The sequence below is a fragment of the Pygoscelis adeliae genome, unplaced genomic scaffold (genome assembly GCF_000699105.1).
Source record: "Pygoscelis adeliae isolate BGI_AS28 unplaced genomic scaffold, ASM69910v1 Scaffold4, whole genome shotgun sequence".
NCBI lineage: Eukaryota > Metazoa > Chordata > Aves > Sphenisciformes > Spheniscidae > Pygoscelis > Pygoscelis adeliae.
This window is the reverse complement of record NW_008824986.1, coordinates 4,958,352-4,974,997: the sequence shown is the minus strand read 5'-3', so window position 1 is coordinate 4,974,997 and position 16,646 is coordinate 4,958,352. Positions and strand designations below refer to the sequence as shown.

At 40.1% G+C, this 16,646-nt stretch overlaps 1 protein-coding gene across 1 annotated transcript in view; it reads right to left on the bottom strand.

Moving 5' to 3' along the window:
* The window catches only part of ANK3 (ankyrin 3, node of Ranvier (ankyrin G)), a 210,343-nt gene that overhangs the window by 147,304 nt on the left and 46,393 nt on the right, over positions 1 to 16,646 (bottom strand). The window contains exons 3-5 of the mRNA XM_009325841.1: positions 2,847 to 2,948; positions 2,279 to 2,377; positions 1,794 to 1,892 (exon numbers count right to left, since the gene is read on the bottom strand). Coding sequence (XP_009324116.1) covers positions 1,794 to 1,892; positions 2,279 to 2,377; positions 2,847 to 2,948 — 300 coding nt within the window. The remainder of the gene's footprint in view (positions 1 to 1,793; positions 1,893 to 2,278; positions 2,378 to 2,846; positions 2,949 to 16,646) is intronic.

The window sequence follows — 16,646 nt, the reverse complement described above, 5'->3', positions numbered from 1 at the left end:
CAAAGGCATCCGGGGGGGAGGGGAGGGAGCGCGGAATAAATCTTTAATTCTCCTGTGTTAGCAAAATAAGGGTAACATGTGGGAAAACCTCAGGGTGTATGGACAATGCAGTTATATAAGATGTTTACAATCTCAGATTATTTTTAGTTTCAGGGCTGAATACACAAGTTCTCAAACACAAGCAGAAAAGATCCTTTTAAAGCCATCTTAATTTCTTTAACAGGAAAACGACCGGAAATATTTCTGCTTTGTTTTACTTCTTAACAGTCATGGAAGATTTTACTTAAAACTACTTTTTGTTGTTGTTCTCTTTAAATTCAAATTATATGGTGCCTGGAACCAAATATTGCTGTATCTAGCTAGTATAAAAGAGTAAGAAAGAAGAACTGAGTAGCCTATTTTCTGTGTCCAGGTGAAGGAAACATGAAATATAGATCACAAATAACTAACATTCTTGAAATAGATTCTATTAAACGTTTTGTTCGTATTATTTGAAAGACCATAAAAAACCCCACGGTTCTTTAAAATGTACATTTTTTAATTTCCCTTTTTAACAAACATTTGCTATCATGCCCACATCTTTATAATACAGCAGAAGGGCAATACTGGGCCAGATGAGAAGACCATCTCTTAAATCTGATCCCCTTTCTCTGACACTGCCTGCCAGCCAGCCCCTGAGCAGGGACAACAGGAATGGGGCAGGCATGTAGGAACACCTCCTATGGCACAGCCACCCGGCTTTCAACAATCTGTGGTTTATGCATTTTTTGAGCCAGAGTTTTGCTCTGTTTCATTTTGCTGCTTTGCTTTTAACACCAGCACCGTTTTCCCTTATTTCAAATTTTCTGTAATTGACCTAAATATTCATCCAAAGGACTTGACCAAACTTAAAAGCTCTGCATATGCTTGCACTACCTCCTTGTACAAGGAAAGGGGATGAGCTCGATTAAGCCTGAGACATTGAATTATGTGAAACAGGATCCCTTTCATTTGAACAAGTTCTCTCCCACTCTCCTCTTCTATCAGTATCTCTTCTGACTCGGTAACAATTAGCAGCTCATAGGACACTGGAGGGCAGATCTAAGGCTGAAGGGTAAATGCTTTGATGTGCTGCCTGTTACACAACCACTTCCAGTATCCCGCAAACACCCCTGGATGTGCCTCCACTTTCTTCATCTCCAAGGGCGTGCGTCTGTGTGGCTTCTGGACAACTTAAAACAGAGATGTTATTTCTATGCTTTCTCTGTTGGTGAATGAGGCGGGCAACTCAGAGTTAATCCCAACTGATGGTTGACATCCCATGTGGGAAAAGACCTGAACACAACCTGGGATTTCACTGCGCTGTCACGCCTACGGGGGAAGACAAGACCTGATACGTCTATGATGCCTCTTGGTACACTCTGACCACCTGACGAGAGGCAGAGCCGAAGGGGGAGAGCCGGAAGCATATAAAGTTTTAATTGTATGTTGAGTTACGAGGTGGGAATGAACTCGGCACTACACTCACTAAAATGCCTGCTTCAGTAATAAAATGGCAGCTGTGTGTTTAAACTTCGTCCTTGCACCTGTCGTCGGTTACCTACATGTGTGGAACAGCCAAAAAAGAATGGGTTTTTTTGTGTTAGCAGGATTACACTCATCTTAGTGACTCTATCAAACCCTGTTTTCAAGAGCCAGCATTAATATAATGAGATCTACCAAATATACTTACTAATATTATAGTTCATAAGGGGAGAACCATTTTAATGTCAGCAAAGTTTTTGATAGTACCAAACGGAGAAATATTGCTTTACCTGAGACTGTGCATTGACATTGGCCCGATTTGTAACCAACACTTTGACTACTTCTGCTTGTCCAGCAAGGGATGCTATGTGCAATGCTGTGTTTCCTTTCTGAAATGAGAGAAAGTGATATTTGAAAAGAGTACAAAACTTGAGCTTGAACACATGACAATACTATCAAGAACATGTTCCACTTTAAAAATATAGTATTTCTTGTAATAAAATACTCTTACCGAATATTTCTAATAGGTAAGTTATTCTAGAAGACACGGACAGAAACCAAGACAGGAATCTACAACGTGTTCAGTAAATCTCATCCCTAGTAACCTGTGACATTTACTGTAATCTAAAAGATTTCTGTTAAACAATTATTGAGACCACTCCACCAGTGGAAAATGGGCAGTTACTGCTGCAGTAATGTCTGTAATCAGTTGGCTGACACCTTGTGCCCATGCCATCAGTGTGAACAAGAGAACAATTAGATAGGCCTGACCAACCTTTGTCGCTGCATCCACACTGGCACCTCGCTGTATGAGTTCAGAGACAACTTCTACGTGCCCTTCTTTGGAAGCAAGATGGAGAGCATTCAACCCATTCTGATTAAAAAAAAGAAGGAAAAAAAGAAAAGCAATGGAAAAGATTGGCAAAGGTTTTCCAGCATAGCAAACAACATATCAGGAGACAAAGTATTATATTCCAGTGAGAGTGCTTCCAAAACCTATTCTTATGTAAACTTTACAAGAACTAGATTATAAAGAAAGAGTATGAATTAAGTCAGGATATACTAGCTCTGGGGTCTCAAGTTCTGTGTGCTGTCCCATGATCTGATGTAATACAAATGGAATGAAAGACAACATTAAATAGCACAACATTCTCCAAGTGGAAGTTAAATGGTGCCTTGGTAAGGAGTAAAAATAAAAGTTTTAATTGGATAAAATATGTAAACATGGCTCATCAAAAAACACGTGTAAGTTATCACTGACATGAAGTGCAAATATAAAGACAGACTCGAGAAACACTGAGAAAGATATTTATCCAGCAAATTTGATCAAAATATTCTTCAACCTGATTTGAAATGTTGATGTCCACTCCACTTTTTAAGTAGTCGAGAGCCTTTTCCAAGTTGCCAGCTCGAGCAGCTCTCAGGTAACTTGCATTTGTGTCAGACTACAAGAAAAAAGGAAAAATCCATTAGAAATTACAGCACAATATAAAAATATATTCCTTTGGCAAAGAAATTACTAATGATACAACATGTTACACATACACTTAACTAGACATGAAAGGATCCCAAACTGCCTCATCAAATATGGGTCAAATCCTGCCCTCCTTGCTTATGCAAACTCCCTCTGGTGTAAATAGGCTGTTCTCCTGACTAGGCAGCACAAGATTTGACTTCATATATAAATGTGAATTATGCAGCACTGTCTACCATGCAAGGCTAGTAGCCAGGGATACATCTGGTACCCAGCATGGAAGACAAACATGGTGAGGCTCAGGATAGGACTCCATGGAAACCACTCTGCTCTTTCCAAAAGTGCCACACCACCTTTAATGTCCAAGCTGAACAGACCGGACCAGTACTGCGAGATCTCACATGACAGATTTAAAAAACTCCAAAATACTCAACGTTGAAGGACTGGCCTACCTGAATGAAAAAAACATGGTTCTACAAATTAAGGCATTTTAAATTCTAATGTCTGATTACATTTTGTTTTATTTTCTCCATCCTCCCTCATTTTATGGCACATTTTATTTACAATATCTGTCCACATTCAGTGCAGTAGCCAGAAATCCCGAGGTACAGTACCATGATCTAAACTGCACTTACTTTTTTTCAGATCTTGCTTTAAAGATAGCTGTGCAAATTTGCTTTATGATGACTTCAGCTTGAATGTAAGGATGGCAGAAAGGATGGTTAAGTCATGAAAGAGATCACTGAAAGTAATTCCCATCCCCGGAGGGTTTTAACAACATGTTATGCAAATATCCACCAAGGACAGTTTAGATAATGCTGATCCTGCCTTGGAGCAAGTGGAATGAACTGGGTTAGCTTTCAAGAGCAACAAATCGTATAATCTTTGATTTTTATCAGTGCCACGGCTTCCCCTGGCATCTTGGGCAGTCAACAAATTTTTTTGTGCCCTCTTCTCCATTAGTATAACAGGAATTGTCTTCCCCCCCCCCCAGTACAATTGCATCACAGGCTTACATCACTACAACTTTAAGTGCTTTATGATCCTTTAAGGTTCTAAAGGAGCGCAATAATTACCTTTAGAGAAAAAATTAAAGGCAGTAACTGCTGAGAGAAATATAAAACGCGTTGGCACCAAGGCTCAGTTACTTATCCAGTGCTCAAGTAATTTTGTTTTTTTTTTTTTTCATTCCCCATTTTCTGCATTTGCTATAGACTTTTCTCCTCTCCTGTCAATGCAGCTGCTGCAAACTGGATGTTCTGTGCAAACATTGCTTCCAGCCCATCTGAAGTCACCTTCATGTGCAGGATGAAGCAATCTTGGGCATAATGACAGCAGAATAGTAAGTGGGTATGAAGTCTGCTTTCTTCTTTGTACCAGTACAAGCTACAAGACTGTTTTACTAGCAGTTTCAATACAACAAGCTCTCTCTTCCAAGGAGAGAACCATTACTTATGGACTTGCCATTTTCTCCTGAGTTTAGCACACATGGCATTCCACTTCGCGACGGTAAGTTACCAGCTTACAACCTTCCCTGCTTTTAACCATTATTTTCCAAGCACATCACGCTGATCATTACAAATCAACTTCTGCAATGTGCTTCCAACAAAACAGCCCCTAAATACCAACGTCTAATTAGGCTCTGTCAAAAACAAGGTGCTGCCACAAACTACATGGTCCGAACTGTAAAGACTATGGGGAAGAATAGCTGCCTTGAGAGGTGCAGTAAAACACTTCCATTTTGAAGATCATCTGAACTGTGCAATGCAGATTATTACAGGAGACAGGTCATTTCTCAGTGCTTAGCAACAGCAGCCACCGGGGTAAAAAACAGGTCAGCATTTTATCAGCATTACCAAAGGTATGAGGGAGGACTTAATAGACCGGGAGCCCTTTTTGTCACAATGTAATGGCATGTCTGTTTGGCACAGTCAGCAGGTGGACGATAATTAACATCAGCTATTTACAGCTGCTGCTGGGTGGGGAAGGGATGCACCAGAGAAGCTTGCTATGGAAAATCAGTTCCCGCCAGTCACATTAATGCATGCCAGACAAGAAACACTGCTCATACTCAAAAACATTTAAACCTTTCTATTTGCTCAAACAAAATGGAGGGAGGTGGGGGAGGCAGAAAGAGTGATAAATAGCTGATATTCACATTAATAGCTAACTGCTGTTTCACTGTAGAGGGAGAACAATGCCTATGTCTTTTAACGACAACTCTTGGAAGCACTTGCTCACTAACAGGAGGAAGGACAAAGGTTAGGTCACACTTCCAGCCTGGGGACGTATAAAAATGTTTCAAATCAAGCTAGCTCAGGTGCTGCTAAGTGATGCACAAATCTGTTCCCGAAATCCCTCAAGCAAACAGCATGCCCTCCTTTGCCAGTCACCACTCAAACTCACTCCTTTTGCTCAAACTGTCCAGAAACATCCCTGAGACCAGCCGCCAGGTTGCCACCCGAGCGGCAGGGCTGGTGGGGTGCTGGGCACAGCACCACGCTCACCCGTCAGCGTGGACTCTCGCCGCTCAGACAGGGACAGGCTCCCAGCAGGAGGGGCACCGTACAGAAAAAGCAGCGCCAACTCGTACAGGCATTACAATGACAACTAGGAAGCACCCAGAGAAGCTGCCATTTAACAGCACACCGGAGATAGCACAAACTCTCCCACACTTCAGCTGATCTGAGTTGGCACTTCCAGTTTCCACCTTACTGGTTTCCAGTTACTTGAATGGGATGTGAGCTAGAGCGTGAAACTGCATGAGCTGCCTTAGCAGCCAGGGTGTAACACATCCCTGTGCACTAAGAAAGGGGAAAACCTTTCTTTTTCTAACCTTGGCTAAAGCTCCCAAGCCCTCACTCCCAAGCCCTCAGACTGGGTTAACTCATCTCAGGTTGGTTAACTCACCCTTCTTGGGCGACCACGCACAGAAATTTTGAGATTTGCACAGAGGGATAACAGACTGAGGTTGTACAATCGTGCAAAAAGTTCAACGGGGCTTCTGGGATTCTCTCCATCCATTACGGTCTCTGCCATAAGCAGAAACAAGCAGTAACATTAGAGAGAAAGGAGAGCCAACATCTTTGGAAACCAAAAGTAATTCCAGCTTCTCTAGAAGTAGCATTGCCAGCTTCGCTTTCCTTATAACTAAGGCAATTACTTCAGACCTGCTCAGATAGAGAACAGTCTTACAATCTTTTTCTACCTTGCAAAATGCCTTGAATACCCTTGTTTTTAAGACATTCCACTTCCAAAACCCAGAAGGACCAATGAACGCTATCCAATTTTTGCAAAATCTAAGCGTAGGAGTCAGTAAAAATTGATCAAAAACATCAAACCAAGACTTTCACCTTTCTGAACCTAAAATTTTCCCAGCTTTACATTTCTATTTTAAGCCTAAATTCATTTTTGTTTAAAATACCACAATAGAGTAGAAAAATGTCATTTCCAATTGGCACTATTTTGTTTAAAACAAAGCCTCTTGGAGTCCCTGATAGAGCCTGTAATTGCCTCTGTATTGCACAGACAGGAGCAGCATCAGCGCCTAGGCTCAAATCACTGAAGGATTTAAAAAAAAAAAATCAAACAAGTATAACAATAATGTTAATACTTATTTATCCGGATTGCCATCATACCTGGGAGACCATGTCACAGACTGATGAAGGACCTGTTATATTAAATGCATTAAAAAACACAGTAGGGGAAAAAAGGATTTTAGGTTTCCAACCATCACTTAGGACACCGTCGCAGGTAAGTGCTCCCTCTGTCTCTATGGGTAACTATTCTCAATATACCCCCTTCCGCCTTCCATGCTAGCTGGCGTCTGAAAGACAAGCCCCACACAGACAGCATGTCTACAGGACATTCCCTTAACAGACCAAATAAAAATTTTCTCCAATCCTAATTTACTTAAACCTCAATATTCCTGAGAGGCATTCTGTATGCCAGCAATCTATTCAGATCCCCTTTTTTTTTTTTAATCAATCCCAACGTGAAATGAAGACGAAAATTGGCTTTTGATTCTCCACTGTCTTGACAAATATCAAGAGAACAACAGGCATGGGACATACATCAAAGCACCCTGAATCTTAGATGTTCTTGCAGTCAGCCACAAAGATTGCAGCCCTTTCTGTGCATTTGCACAGGATTCCTGTTGTCAGGCTGTGTCCCTGAAACCTTTCCCTGCTGTGCTCCCTGGGGATGCTACCTTTTCAAGCTCTATATCCAGACTCAAATTAAAAATCAAGATTCTTACAAATGTTTTAATTCTTGGAGAGACAGACCTCGGATCCTGTGCATGGCGTTTAGTTCTGGAATGGCTATTCAGACAGTATTTCATACTCAGTGGATTTATGAGAGTATCAGTACTGATGCATGCATAATATCAAGCTTTTTCTTCACAGATGGCACAACTTCTCCTCCCTCCCCCCATACTTTCTTGGAAGAAAAAGGGACTATTTCTAGTTTTAAGAAATGTGTAAATGCAGCTGATTGGCTAATGAATTCAGTTTTTATGCAATGTGTATTTCTTTTAAATTTGCGTATTCCCCTTTAATATACTATGCTATAAAAATTCAATTCTCTAAGGTAAAGCAGGCTGATGAGCTGCACAACAGCCCACATGAGCCCACAACAGGTTTTCCAGTCTGGAGCTCATTTCAGCCGCCTTCATCCCAGAGACATCTCTGGAAAGGGCTGAGGCTGGATAAGCCATGCTGGTAGCAGTACTCCGTTTCCCAACCTTCTTTACCCTAAGGTCCTCTTGTCCTGCCACATGATGGATGGCAGAGCCTGTGACGTGCAGGGGTAAGACCTGAGAACTGTCTCCCCGTTTTGAGGAAAAGCTACATGAGTTAAAAACATTTCTATTACAGGAAAGACTAACTCCTAAGTCACTTGGACATTATCTTAAGCCTCCATTTTAAAAGAGAAAATGCTGATGCTGACTCATGCTAGCAAATACATATTCACTACCTTTCTCCAAGTGCTCTCAATGAAGTAAGAGACTATTTAGCATGAGTAAAGACAAAAACTATTAGGAAATTTGCACTGACTGTCAACCCAGGGTTTGGCTTGGCTTTTCCATGGGACTAGAGAGGGTCCTCTCAGAAAACGGAAAATATGTATTATTTAGTGAACCCTCAAAAGTGCAAAGCCATTATTTTCAATGTGCACAGGCCCCCTCCCATACTGATGGTATTTTTATTATGCTCATCTCTCTTTCCTTTGTGTTCTGCTTACAGTGGTTTCTTTTTCAGATTAAAAATCCAGTCTTTTTTCACATTGGGAGCAGGGTTTTGTTTTTCACTCCATCTTTAACAGTAGCTGTTGTGAAGGGAAACCCCCAGCAGGTTCCCATTGTGCTGGAGCAGGATGCATTCTGGCTTGAGTCCCAACAAAAAGATGCTAACCATGCCTAACATTTGTTGTGGGGGGAGGCAATGACCTCATTTTAAGGGATGAACTTATGTTACTTCCATTTGGAAATGTGCTCAACAAAACTAGTCTTGCAGCAGTATGAGATGATCTGAGGAAACAGATGATAACATTTTTGCTTATTTTGATAAGGGTGGGCTTACTGCAACTGATGGCATTTTTTTTGCAGTAAGGCTCAACTCTGATGGGCACTAAGCACTACACTGGAAATTGGAGGTCCTTGGCATTTCTTAGCTTTTGCTTCTATGTTAATTTAGAATTTTCCTCCAAGCAAATACGTTACACTCACTTGGTAAAAGATGAAATTTTATTTCAAATAAACTATACTGGCCAGTTAACAGCAGTGTCTGAACCCTGTGAAATAAACCAGCCATATCATTTTCTTGGGGAGACTCTTCATCCATCCTCCAAGTGGCTGTATCCTTTGTATCTCCCTACTACCTCATAACTAAACCTGTATTAAAAATTTCGCTTTTATCTTCCTTATTAGAAAGGGGGCTGGTTGCACCGCCTGAGAAGGTGATGGTCTTTGTGCAAACAACTACAGCTGTACTCAGGCTTTACATACCATACTACCATACGTGTTTTCTTCCGATAAGAATGTAACAGCCTGGGGACAACTGCTACCTGCAGTTCTGCTATTAATTATCCTTCAGAGAGATGCTTTTGGGATCACAGCCCTAAACACAACCACAGGGCAACAGGAAAAGCTCCATTCCTACTGCCTGACAATTCAAAGGAAACATCTTTCAGCAAGGGAAGGCCAGCTATTTTGAATATGATTGCAGAATGAGAAATTATTTAATTATCGGTGAAAACCTAAACAAATCCCTCTAATTGTTTGCCCTATCATGCAAATTAACCAACAGCTTCGATGATATTATTGTATTGTGCACGATAAAAATAGCCAAAAATATTATACTCTTTGGAATGTCCCCATAACTGGCCCTATTCCAACTAAGTAACTACGATATGATTTCCACAAGTTAAAAAATACACTGGTTTCAGGCAGTGTGAAACCCCTCTTCTTGGTCACACCAGTGGAGACTAAAACACCCCATATTTCTGCAAAAAATGCATGTGAATCTATAAGCAACTGTACAGCAACTGAGGCTCTATCCCTGTACAGTAGTCAATCTTAACATGCTTGTAGAGAAAATAAAATATTTCCTGAAAAATCACACATTTAAGCAGTTCAAAACAGAGTAGAAAACACATTTTCGATTCAGCTCCTTCCTTCTAGAAATCCTTGACCAAATCAGGAAAAGATCCAAGCAAACAAATAAGCCTCTTTCCTTGCTAGACCACAAGACAAGGTAAGTCTCGGATGTGCAGGTTTAGTATATACCATTTTCAAGATCACTTGTACCACTCTACCTGTTAGAGTCTGTCTTGGCAAAATGCTGACTCTGTTACCACCAAAAATGAACCACCTGTATTGGAGTGGAAGATGGTTGAAAAGGACCCAGAGCCTAAGATGTTAAGGCTGGTGCGTACAAGAACATTTCACAGCTTCCAGTAAAAGATGTGTGTATCACTGCCTTTAACAGCATCAAGAGGTCTAGAGCAAGTTGTTCACTTGCAATGACAAACATCTGGGAAGCTATGATGCAGCTTGCATGCGTAAAGTCCAAGCATAAGAAGTCGTCTTCAGCAGACTATAAATCTAGTCAGTCCTGTGACTTGCGATGCAACTAATCCAGCCCTGGATGTCTTTAAATGCCTTAAGAGGCATTTATTTTTCCTAAGAAAGTTCAAGCACAAGATAGAAATGAAAAGTAGCTGTTATTTGTTTGATTTTCTACAAAGAGCAAAGGGGGTTGTGATTTCCAAAGCACAAAATACACATACAGAGCTAGATAGGAAACCCTTTGCCAAACATCTACATGTAACATGTATAACATGTTGAATATAACATCTAAGTTGAAAATGCCCCGAAAGCTGTCACCTCCATATTATTTACTTGTCACCACAGATATTCAACAAATACAGAATGATTTAACCGCAGTTCTAACAAAACTAACATCTGACAACCCAAGAGAAAACACCTGAACTGAGATCAAACCATCCCACAGGGACAATGTTCAGACAGGAGGCAAGGGTCTATGCAACTTCCAATGCTCTTTGCCAGTTTGCACAGATGAGGTTTTGAGATTCTGAAACGCAAGTTTGATGTGTCAGCTTCACCTAAAGGATTTATGCAAACAATTACTAGTACGAATATATTAAATTAGTAACACCAAGAACAAGTTCCTAATTTTCCAGGACTACAAAATCAACGTACATCTGCATGATACACACAATCTTTCTAAGTATGCACGAACAACAAATCACAAGAATTATTTTAACAGGAAAATAAGATTCCTTTAATACTGACTTTTCAGCTATCAGGCTGCCCCATATGAAAAGACAAATTTGAATGACAAGGTAAATTGGGACACACTGTTCAAGATCCTAAAATCAGTAAAAACACCGGTTTCACCAGCGAATCACTGTACTCCATTAGAAGTGCGCAATCAGGCAAAGAACCAGGCCCTTTGTGAGCAACTCACATGTATAATCAATGAAAAGGATCCGATACAGTTGAAGGCAAAAGATTTGAGCATCTAAAATTCAAGATTCATTCTCCAGGCTGACAGCCTCAACTTCTAAAAGTTTATTTCAAACTCTGGGAAGAAACTCCTGAGCCTGTAATGACTCATCTCTCACTCTCTAAAGTTTTCCTATCATACACTTACAAGTGAAAAATAAATCACTGGCTTTCATAATTGCTACCACAGTCACAAAGAGCTAGAGAAGGGCTGGATGTGCTTCGAGGGTTTCTTCTTATGTTTATATTCACCTGAAGATAATAACTCTCTTATATGTCAAGCTAGATGAGATGCCATTGATCTCCTCCCTGCAATTTTCTCTCAGAAACTGACTACCCAATGAGCATGGAGATAATTTCAGCACATCTCAGGCTCAAATTTAAAGCCATTTCCATGCCACAGTCACATTCTTCAGATCACTGCACGAATTATGGCAGTCGGTCCACCTCCTGTTCTCTGTGTGCATCTGATTTTAGCATCAGGATCCAGAAAGGAGAGAAAAAAAATTCAGCAATCCTCTTCAAAACATTTTTAAAGCACATTTATTTGTATATAATTTCAGATGGGAAAAAAAAATAGTATAAACCTAACTCAGATAATATTGCTGATTTTAGGGAGAGAGATTTTATTCACTCAAAACGAGCTCACTACAAAAACATTATGTAAATATGCTTCAATCAGATGTGGTGAAATGGAAGTTACTGGTAATAAAGTGGAGCAAACTGCATGCCAGTGGAAGCATAACGCACATAAATATTCCCTAAAAATACTGTAGTAAACAAGCTATAGGAACTATACACAAGCTACATAACCTCTGCTGTAGCTGGACAACCTATTAAGAGCTTTCAGTACAGTGAAGTCAGAAGTTTCCTGCTCTCTTTCTGCCTTTCTACTTCATGCCTGCTTTTGAATGCCTCTCTCATTCAACACCAAAATAATTCTGCCTTGGAAGTTGGAACATCATTAAATTGAAAGATCATTTGAGGTGGCAAAAATATACGCAGAAACACACCAATTTACACTGCAAGTATTGCAAATCCCACACGTAATTAAAGTTTACACTTTTGTAGGCTTAACAGGCATTGAATGGCTAGTTTTAAAGCTATCTACTAGAGTTTTAAATTTTTTGACACATTGTTCAGGATTCTTACAGGAATTACAAACCTTTATCAGTTTATAAGTACCAAAGTTTAGGTTTCCTAGCAGGGATTGTGACCTCTGTCAGAAGCAACAAACCTCTTCCAATTCACACACCTGAATATCTTGTTGAACAGAGTCTCTGGCTGGAAAAGCCCAAGTAGCTCACGTGGCAGATACAGAATCTGAAGGGTCAGTGGAAATTATCTAAAGAGCTTCCAGGTACTAAGAGGACTCCAGGGCTAAGATTTGCAACACAGCCATAGACCTGGTAACAGTCTGGTCTCTAACAGCAGGGCTGGTTAGAGGCATCACATGAGCTTTGTTCTAACAGTTTACCTTAGGATAGCTTGTAACATTTACAGAACAATCTGTCAGGACACCTCGTTGTAGAAATGCTGTGAAATATATATGCCCTGGTACAATGAGAAAGAATTGATGGAACCAATAAACCAAAGGATTCAAACATCTCCCTAGAGCCAGAGACTGGCTGAGGTAGTTTTGGTTGTTCAGGAGGAGAAAAACCTAGCTAGCACTTCCCAAACTCATGAGGGCAATTGCACACAGGAGAGTTAACAGTTCTCAAATGCAGGAGCTGAGCAACCTGCCAGGAGACAATTTTAAGCACGATCCGGAGATGTATGAGACCTATTGGAGAACACCCATCAGTGAATACTCTGGGCTGTGTTGGCCTGGTCATGTTCTTCTACAGGAGTTGAATTTCCCTGCTGACCATAACCTGCCGTACCTTGTTTTCCATTTGATTCTGCTGTCATGAATATGACCCAATAGCTCCAGATCCATTCTGTAATTCACTGCATTACTATAAACCGCAAAGGCAAGGCAGAAAAAAACAGAGCAGGTGTTACGCACACTGCTGTTTGTTACTGTTAGAAACATTGAGGAAAATTTGTGTTCTTTCTCCCGGACATGATACCAGATGATGTGGGCAACAGCGCTGTGTGGCCCGCACAGAGCAGTGGGGCTGGACACAGGAGAGCCACCAGTCTCCACATTTCCCAGCCCTCCCTTTCTCCTCCTCCTCTGTGATTAAACACTGACATTCACTGTTACGAATTTGTGAAACAGCATGGAAAGTTCTGTGATAACATTCGTTGGGGCTGCCTAGATGAAATGTGTTCAATGGTGCATGCAGCAAATGTAAATTAGTTTACAAAGTGTTTTGTTCCTCACCCTACATGTTCCAGATTTGAGGATTCGCTCAGATTCCAATGCGAAAATTGTTTTTCCCAGCCCAAGCACCAAAATCTGTGAGCAAAAACCAGAGCCCTACAATTGTTATCAGGAGTTTTACACTAGACTCAAGTACTGACTTTAAATACACAATTCTGTTTTGAAACAGGAGGAGGAGTCTAAGCCACCATGGGGGCAAGGCTAGGATCAGGATTTACAGGTATGAACGAGATGAAAACAGTGAGAACAGTCTTAGCTGTATGTGGTCTTTGAGGTGAAAAGAGGGGGAAAGAAAACACAACATAGCTCAGTTTTATTCTTAAAGTGAGAAGAAATTACCAAATATAAAGATAAATCACTGCAGATTAGATGGTGCCGTTTTTGCACAATCACTGTGCAGTTACAGAGTTGAACTAGTATTTTTCTGGCTTTCAAAGCCACGGTGCACTAGAGAGTTGGAATTCTGCCGAAGGACCCTGATGATCTTAACATCACAAGAGGGACTTCTAATTTTTTTGACAAAAATAAAAACAACAGAACTATTTGAACATTCTACTTCACCTTAACCAGACTTCATAGTTTATTTTCATCTGAAAATTACCACTGTTTCCTAGCATCAGAATAAAGTATGTTTGGAAAACACATCATTTGTTAATCAAAGAAAATGATATTTCACTAATGAATTAACACTTTTCAAATTGGGCTAAAAGACTTTATCTTTACTATTTTAATAAACACAGTCAACAATACTGCCAGCAGCCCTATACAGTAATCTCCCCTAGCATTTGATGATAGAATAAGCCATTACTCTGCAGCGTTAATTAAAGTATCACTTCTGAATAGCAAATCTACAGGATAGACACGCAGTGAAGTAGAGCTTGTTTCTCCCTTACACTTAAAACATATATGGCAACCTGTAGGAGACTAAGATATGTATGGAATGAGAATCAGAATTTACCATAAACAACATCAGCAAGAAAAAATTTACAAAACAAATATATACTGTATCCCTTCCGCATCACCCAACTCCATTTCAAATAGTTGCTACACCTTCAATAAACAACGAATATACTAACAGAAAGACCAGTTTCTATGCAACTTCTAACAAAACCCTGTAAAGCAAGAGTAAATACCATTCCGTTGCAACACAGAGGGGCAGAGCGTACTGCAGAGCAGCACATTGCCAACGCCACGGCTCGACAGCAGTGAGATTTTCAGCTCGCTCTACTCTCCAAACTGTTGCACACAAACTAACAGGACTGCAACAAGTCCTGTACTACTGGGGCTCATATAAAGCATCAGCAAAGATGTTTATCACGCTGAAGATTGATATTATTGTGCTAAAAAAAACAGGAGAGAGCAAATAATGGTCTCAGGATTAAGAAGAAAAAAAAAAAGAGTTCAATCAAGTACAATAAAACATCTGAATCTAACAAAACCTTCTCCTACAAGAAATTGCTTCACAAAGAAAAGCCCCCAAATAAATATTTTCATAGTTTTGAAATTACTGGTGGAAATGAATTTATGAACAAGAACAGCATCACCAGAAAAAAAACAGAGTTTCAAAGATGGTTTTTAACAGGGAACAACAACCCAGTCCCGTGTTGACAGCAAATGAAAAACATACACATTTAAGAGAACTAACTGCAGTATTTTTTCAGAGCACAAAGCTATTGCTGACATGGAAACTAGCTAGTAAACTGCTGGGTGCTACCATTGGTAATATCTCTAACTAAAAAAAAATACTGCCATTAATTGACGCTTCCACAAAGCTTGGCACTCATCAATATTAATAACACGATACCACACTTGTCCTGGGAACCTGGTATTTTAATTCTGCAGTAAAGCAACCTAAAGAACAATTGTTTTAACTTGGTGGTTTTTAACTGAAGCGAGTAACTCAAGCTATGAAGAACCTCAGAGCCTAGTTCACAGAATACAGGGATGTCATTTCACAGCAGCTTACTCACTTGAGGAATTTTTAAATCACACAGGGAGCACCTTGGAGGTCACTGGGACTACCCCTGAGAGTAAGAGTGACATGGGTGCCTCCTTACAGGTCACTACTAGCACAGTAGCAGCAGGCTCCTTTTGAAGTTTAATTGACCTATGGATTGTCAGTAGAAGAGGTGTGTTATTTGATAAAGACATCTTAAAGCATAGATTTCAGTTAACTTTTTTCAAAATATGCAAGATTTGCTAAAACATTTCAGTGAACAAAATTGTTACGTGTATCTAGGTTACTTAAGGCCCTGATAACGGAACAAAACATTACAAAATGTTTCTGCAATTTTAATCAGAGTCTTCTACAGAGTGTCCTGAACAGAATGCAGCCACTTCTAAGGAGAGAGAGAATAAAGTCCATACACCATTTGACTGCCGCCTCAGCCTATACCATAATCCAACCGTCAGAACGCAAAATACACCAAACAAGCCAAAACGTACCTCTTCCTACATCCAGCTTTGTCTCATAAAATCAAAGACTTAAAACACTAATACAAGAAACTCGGTATGCAGACTTCACTCTTATTTCAGAATCCACAAATGCTTACTTGTTCTGGAAAGCATTCTCCCTCTTCCACTGCCATTTTCTGTGGCCAGATATGAAACCTGATGACTCAATTAGTTAACACTTTGGACACTGCACCATTGCTAAAAATAGCGGCCTCAGGAAGTGGTTTTCTTTGTTTAGTTCTTTTTTTTTTTGGGGGGGGGGGAGGAAAAAAAAAAAAAAGAACTAAACACAGTCACTTGTTAGACTTCCCTTGGCTATTTAAATGGCAAAGGACAAGTGATTGTAAGACTATTAAGTTAGTAACGGAGCGTGTCCCAGGATTCCTGGCTCACTTACCATATTTGCTGCCTCCAATCATTCCCCGTGTATGTAATCATGATCTGTGGAATACCCAAAATAGCTGCAGCATCAGCTGATCAGAAAACCACCGCTGCTTGGAATCACTCATGAAACAAGCTTTTGTCATTCTGCTTATCAGCTCTTTCTAATGCAGACTACTTTGAACTATTTCTAAAGGCAACAATAACATCATTTTACACTCTGTGTGTTTTGAATACCACATATGCCTGCCTCCTACTCATGGTAATTTTATATTTATTCAGATTTTCTGATGACTAATTATGATAGATTTGTGTCGTTGGTTCTAGAGGCTGTTTTCCTGAACTAAAAGGCTGCTCTCTATATACTTCAAGTTTCTAAACTAGAGAGATTAAAAGCGGTACCAAGAGCAAAATCATTTTGCTCCAGAGGGAAGCCCAGAGAGAGGTTCACAATTTCAGTAAAGCAGATCTCT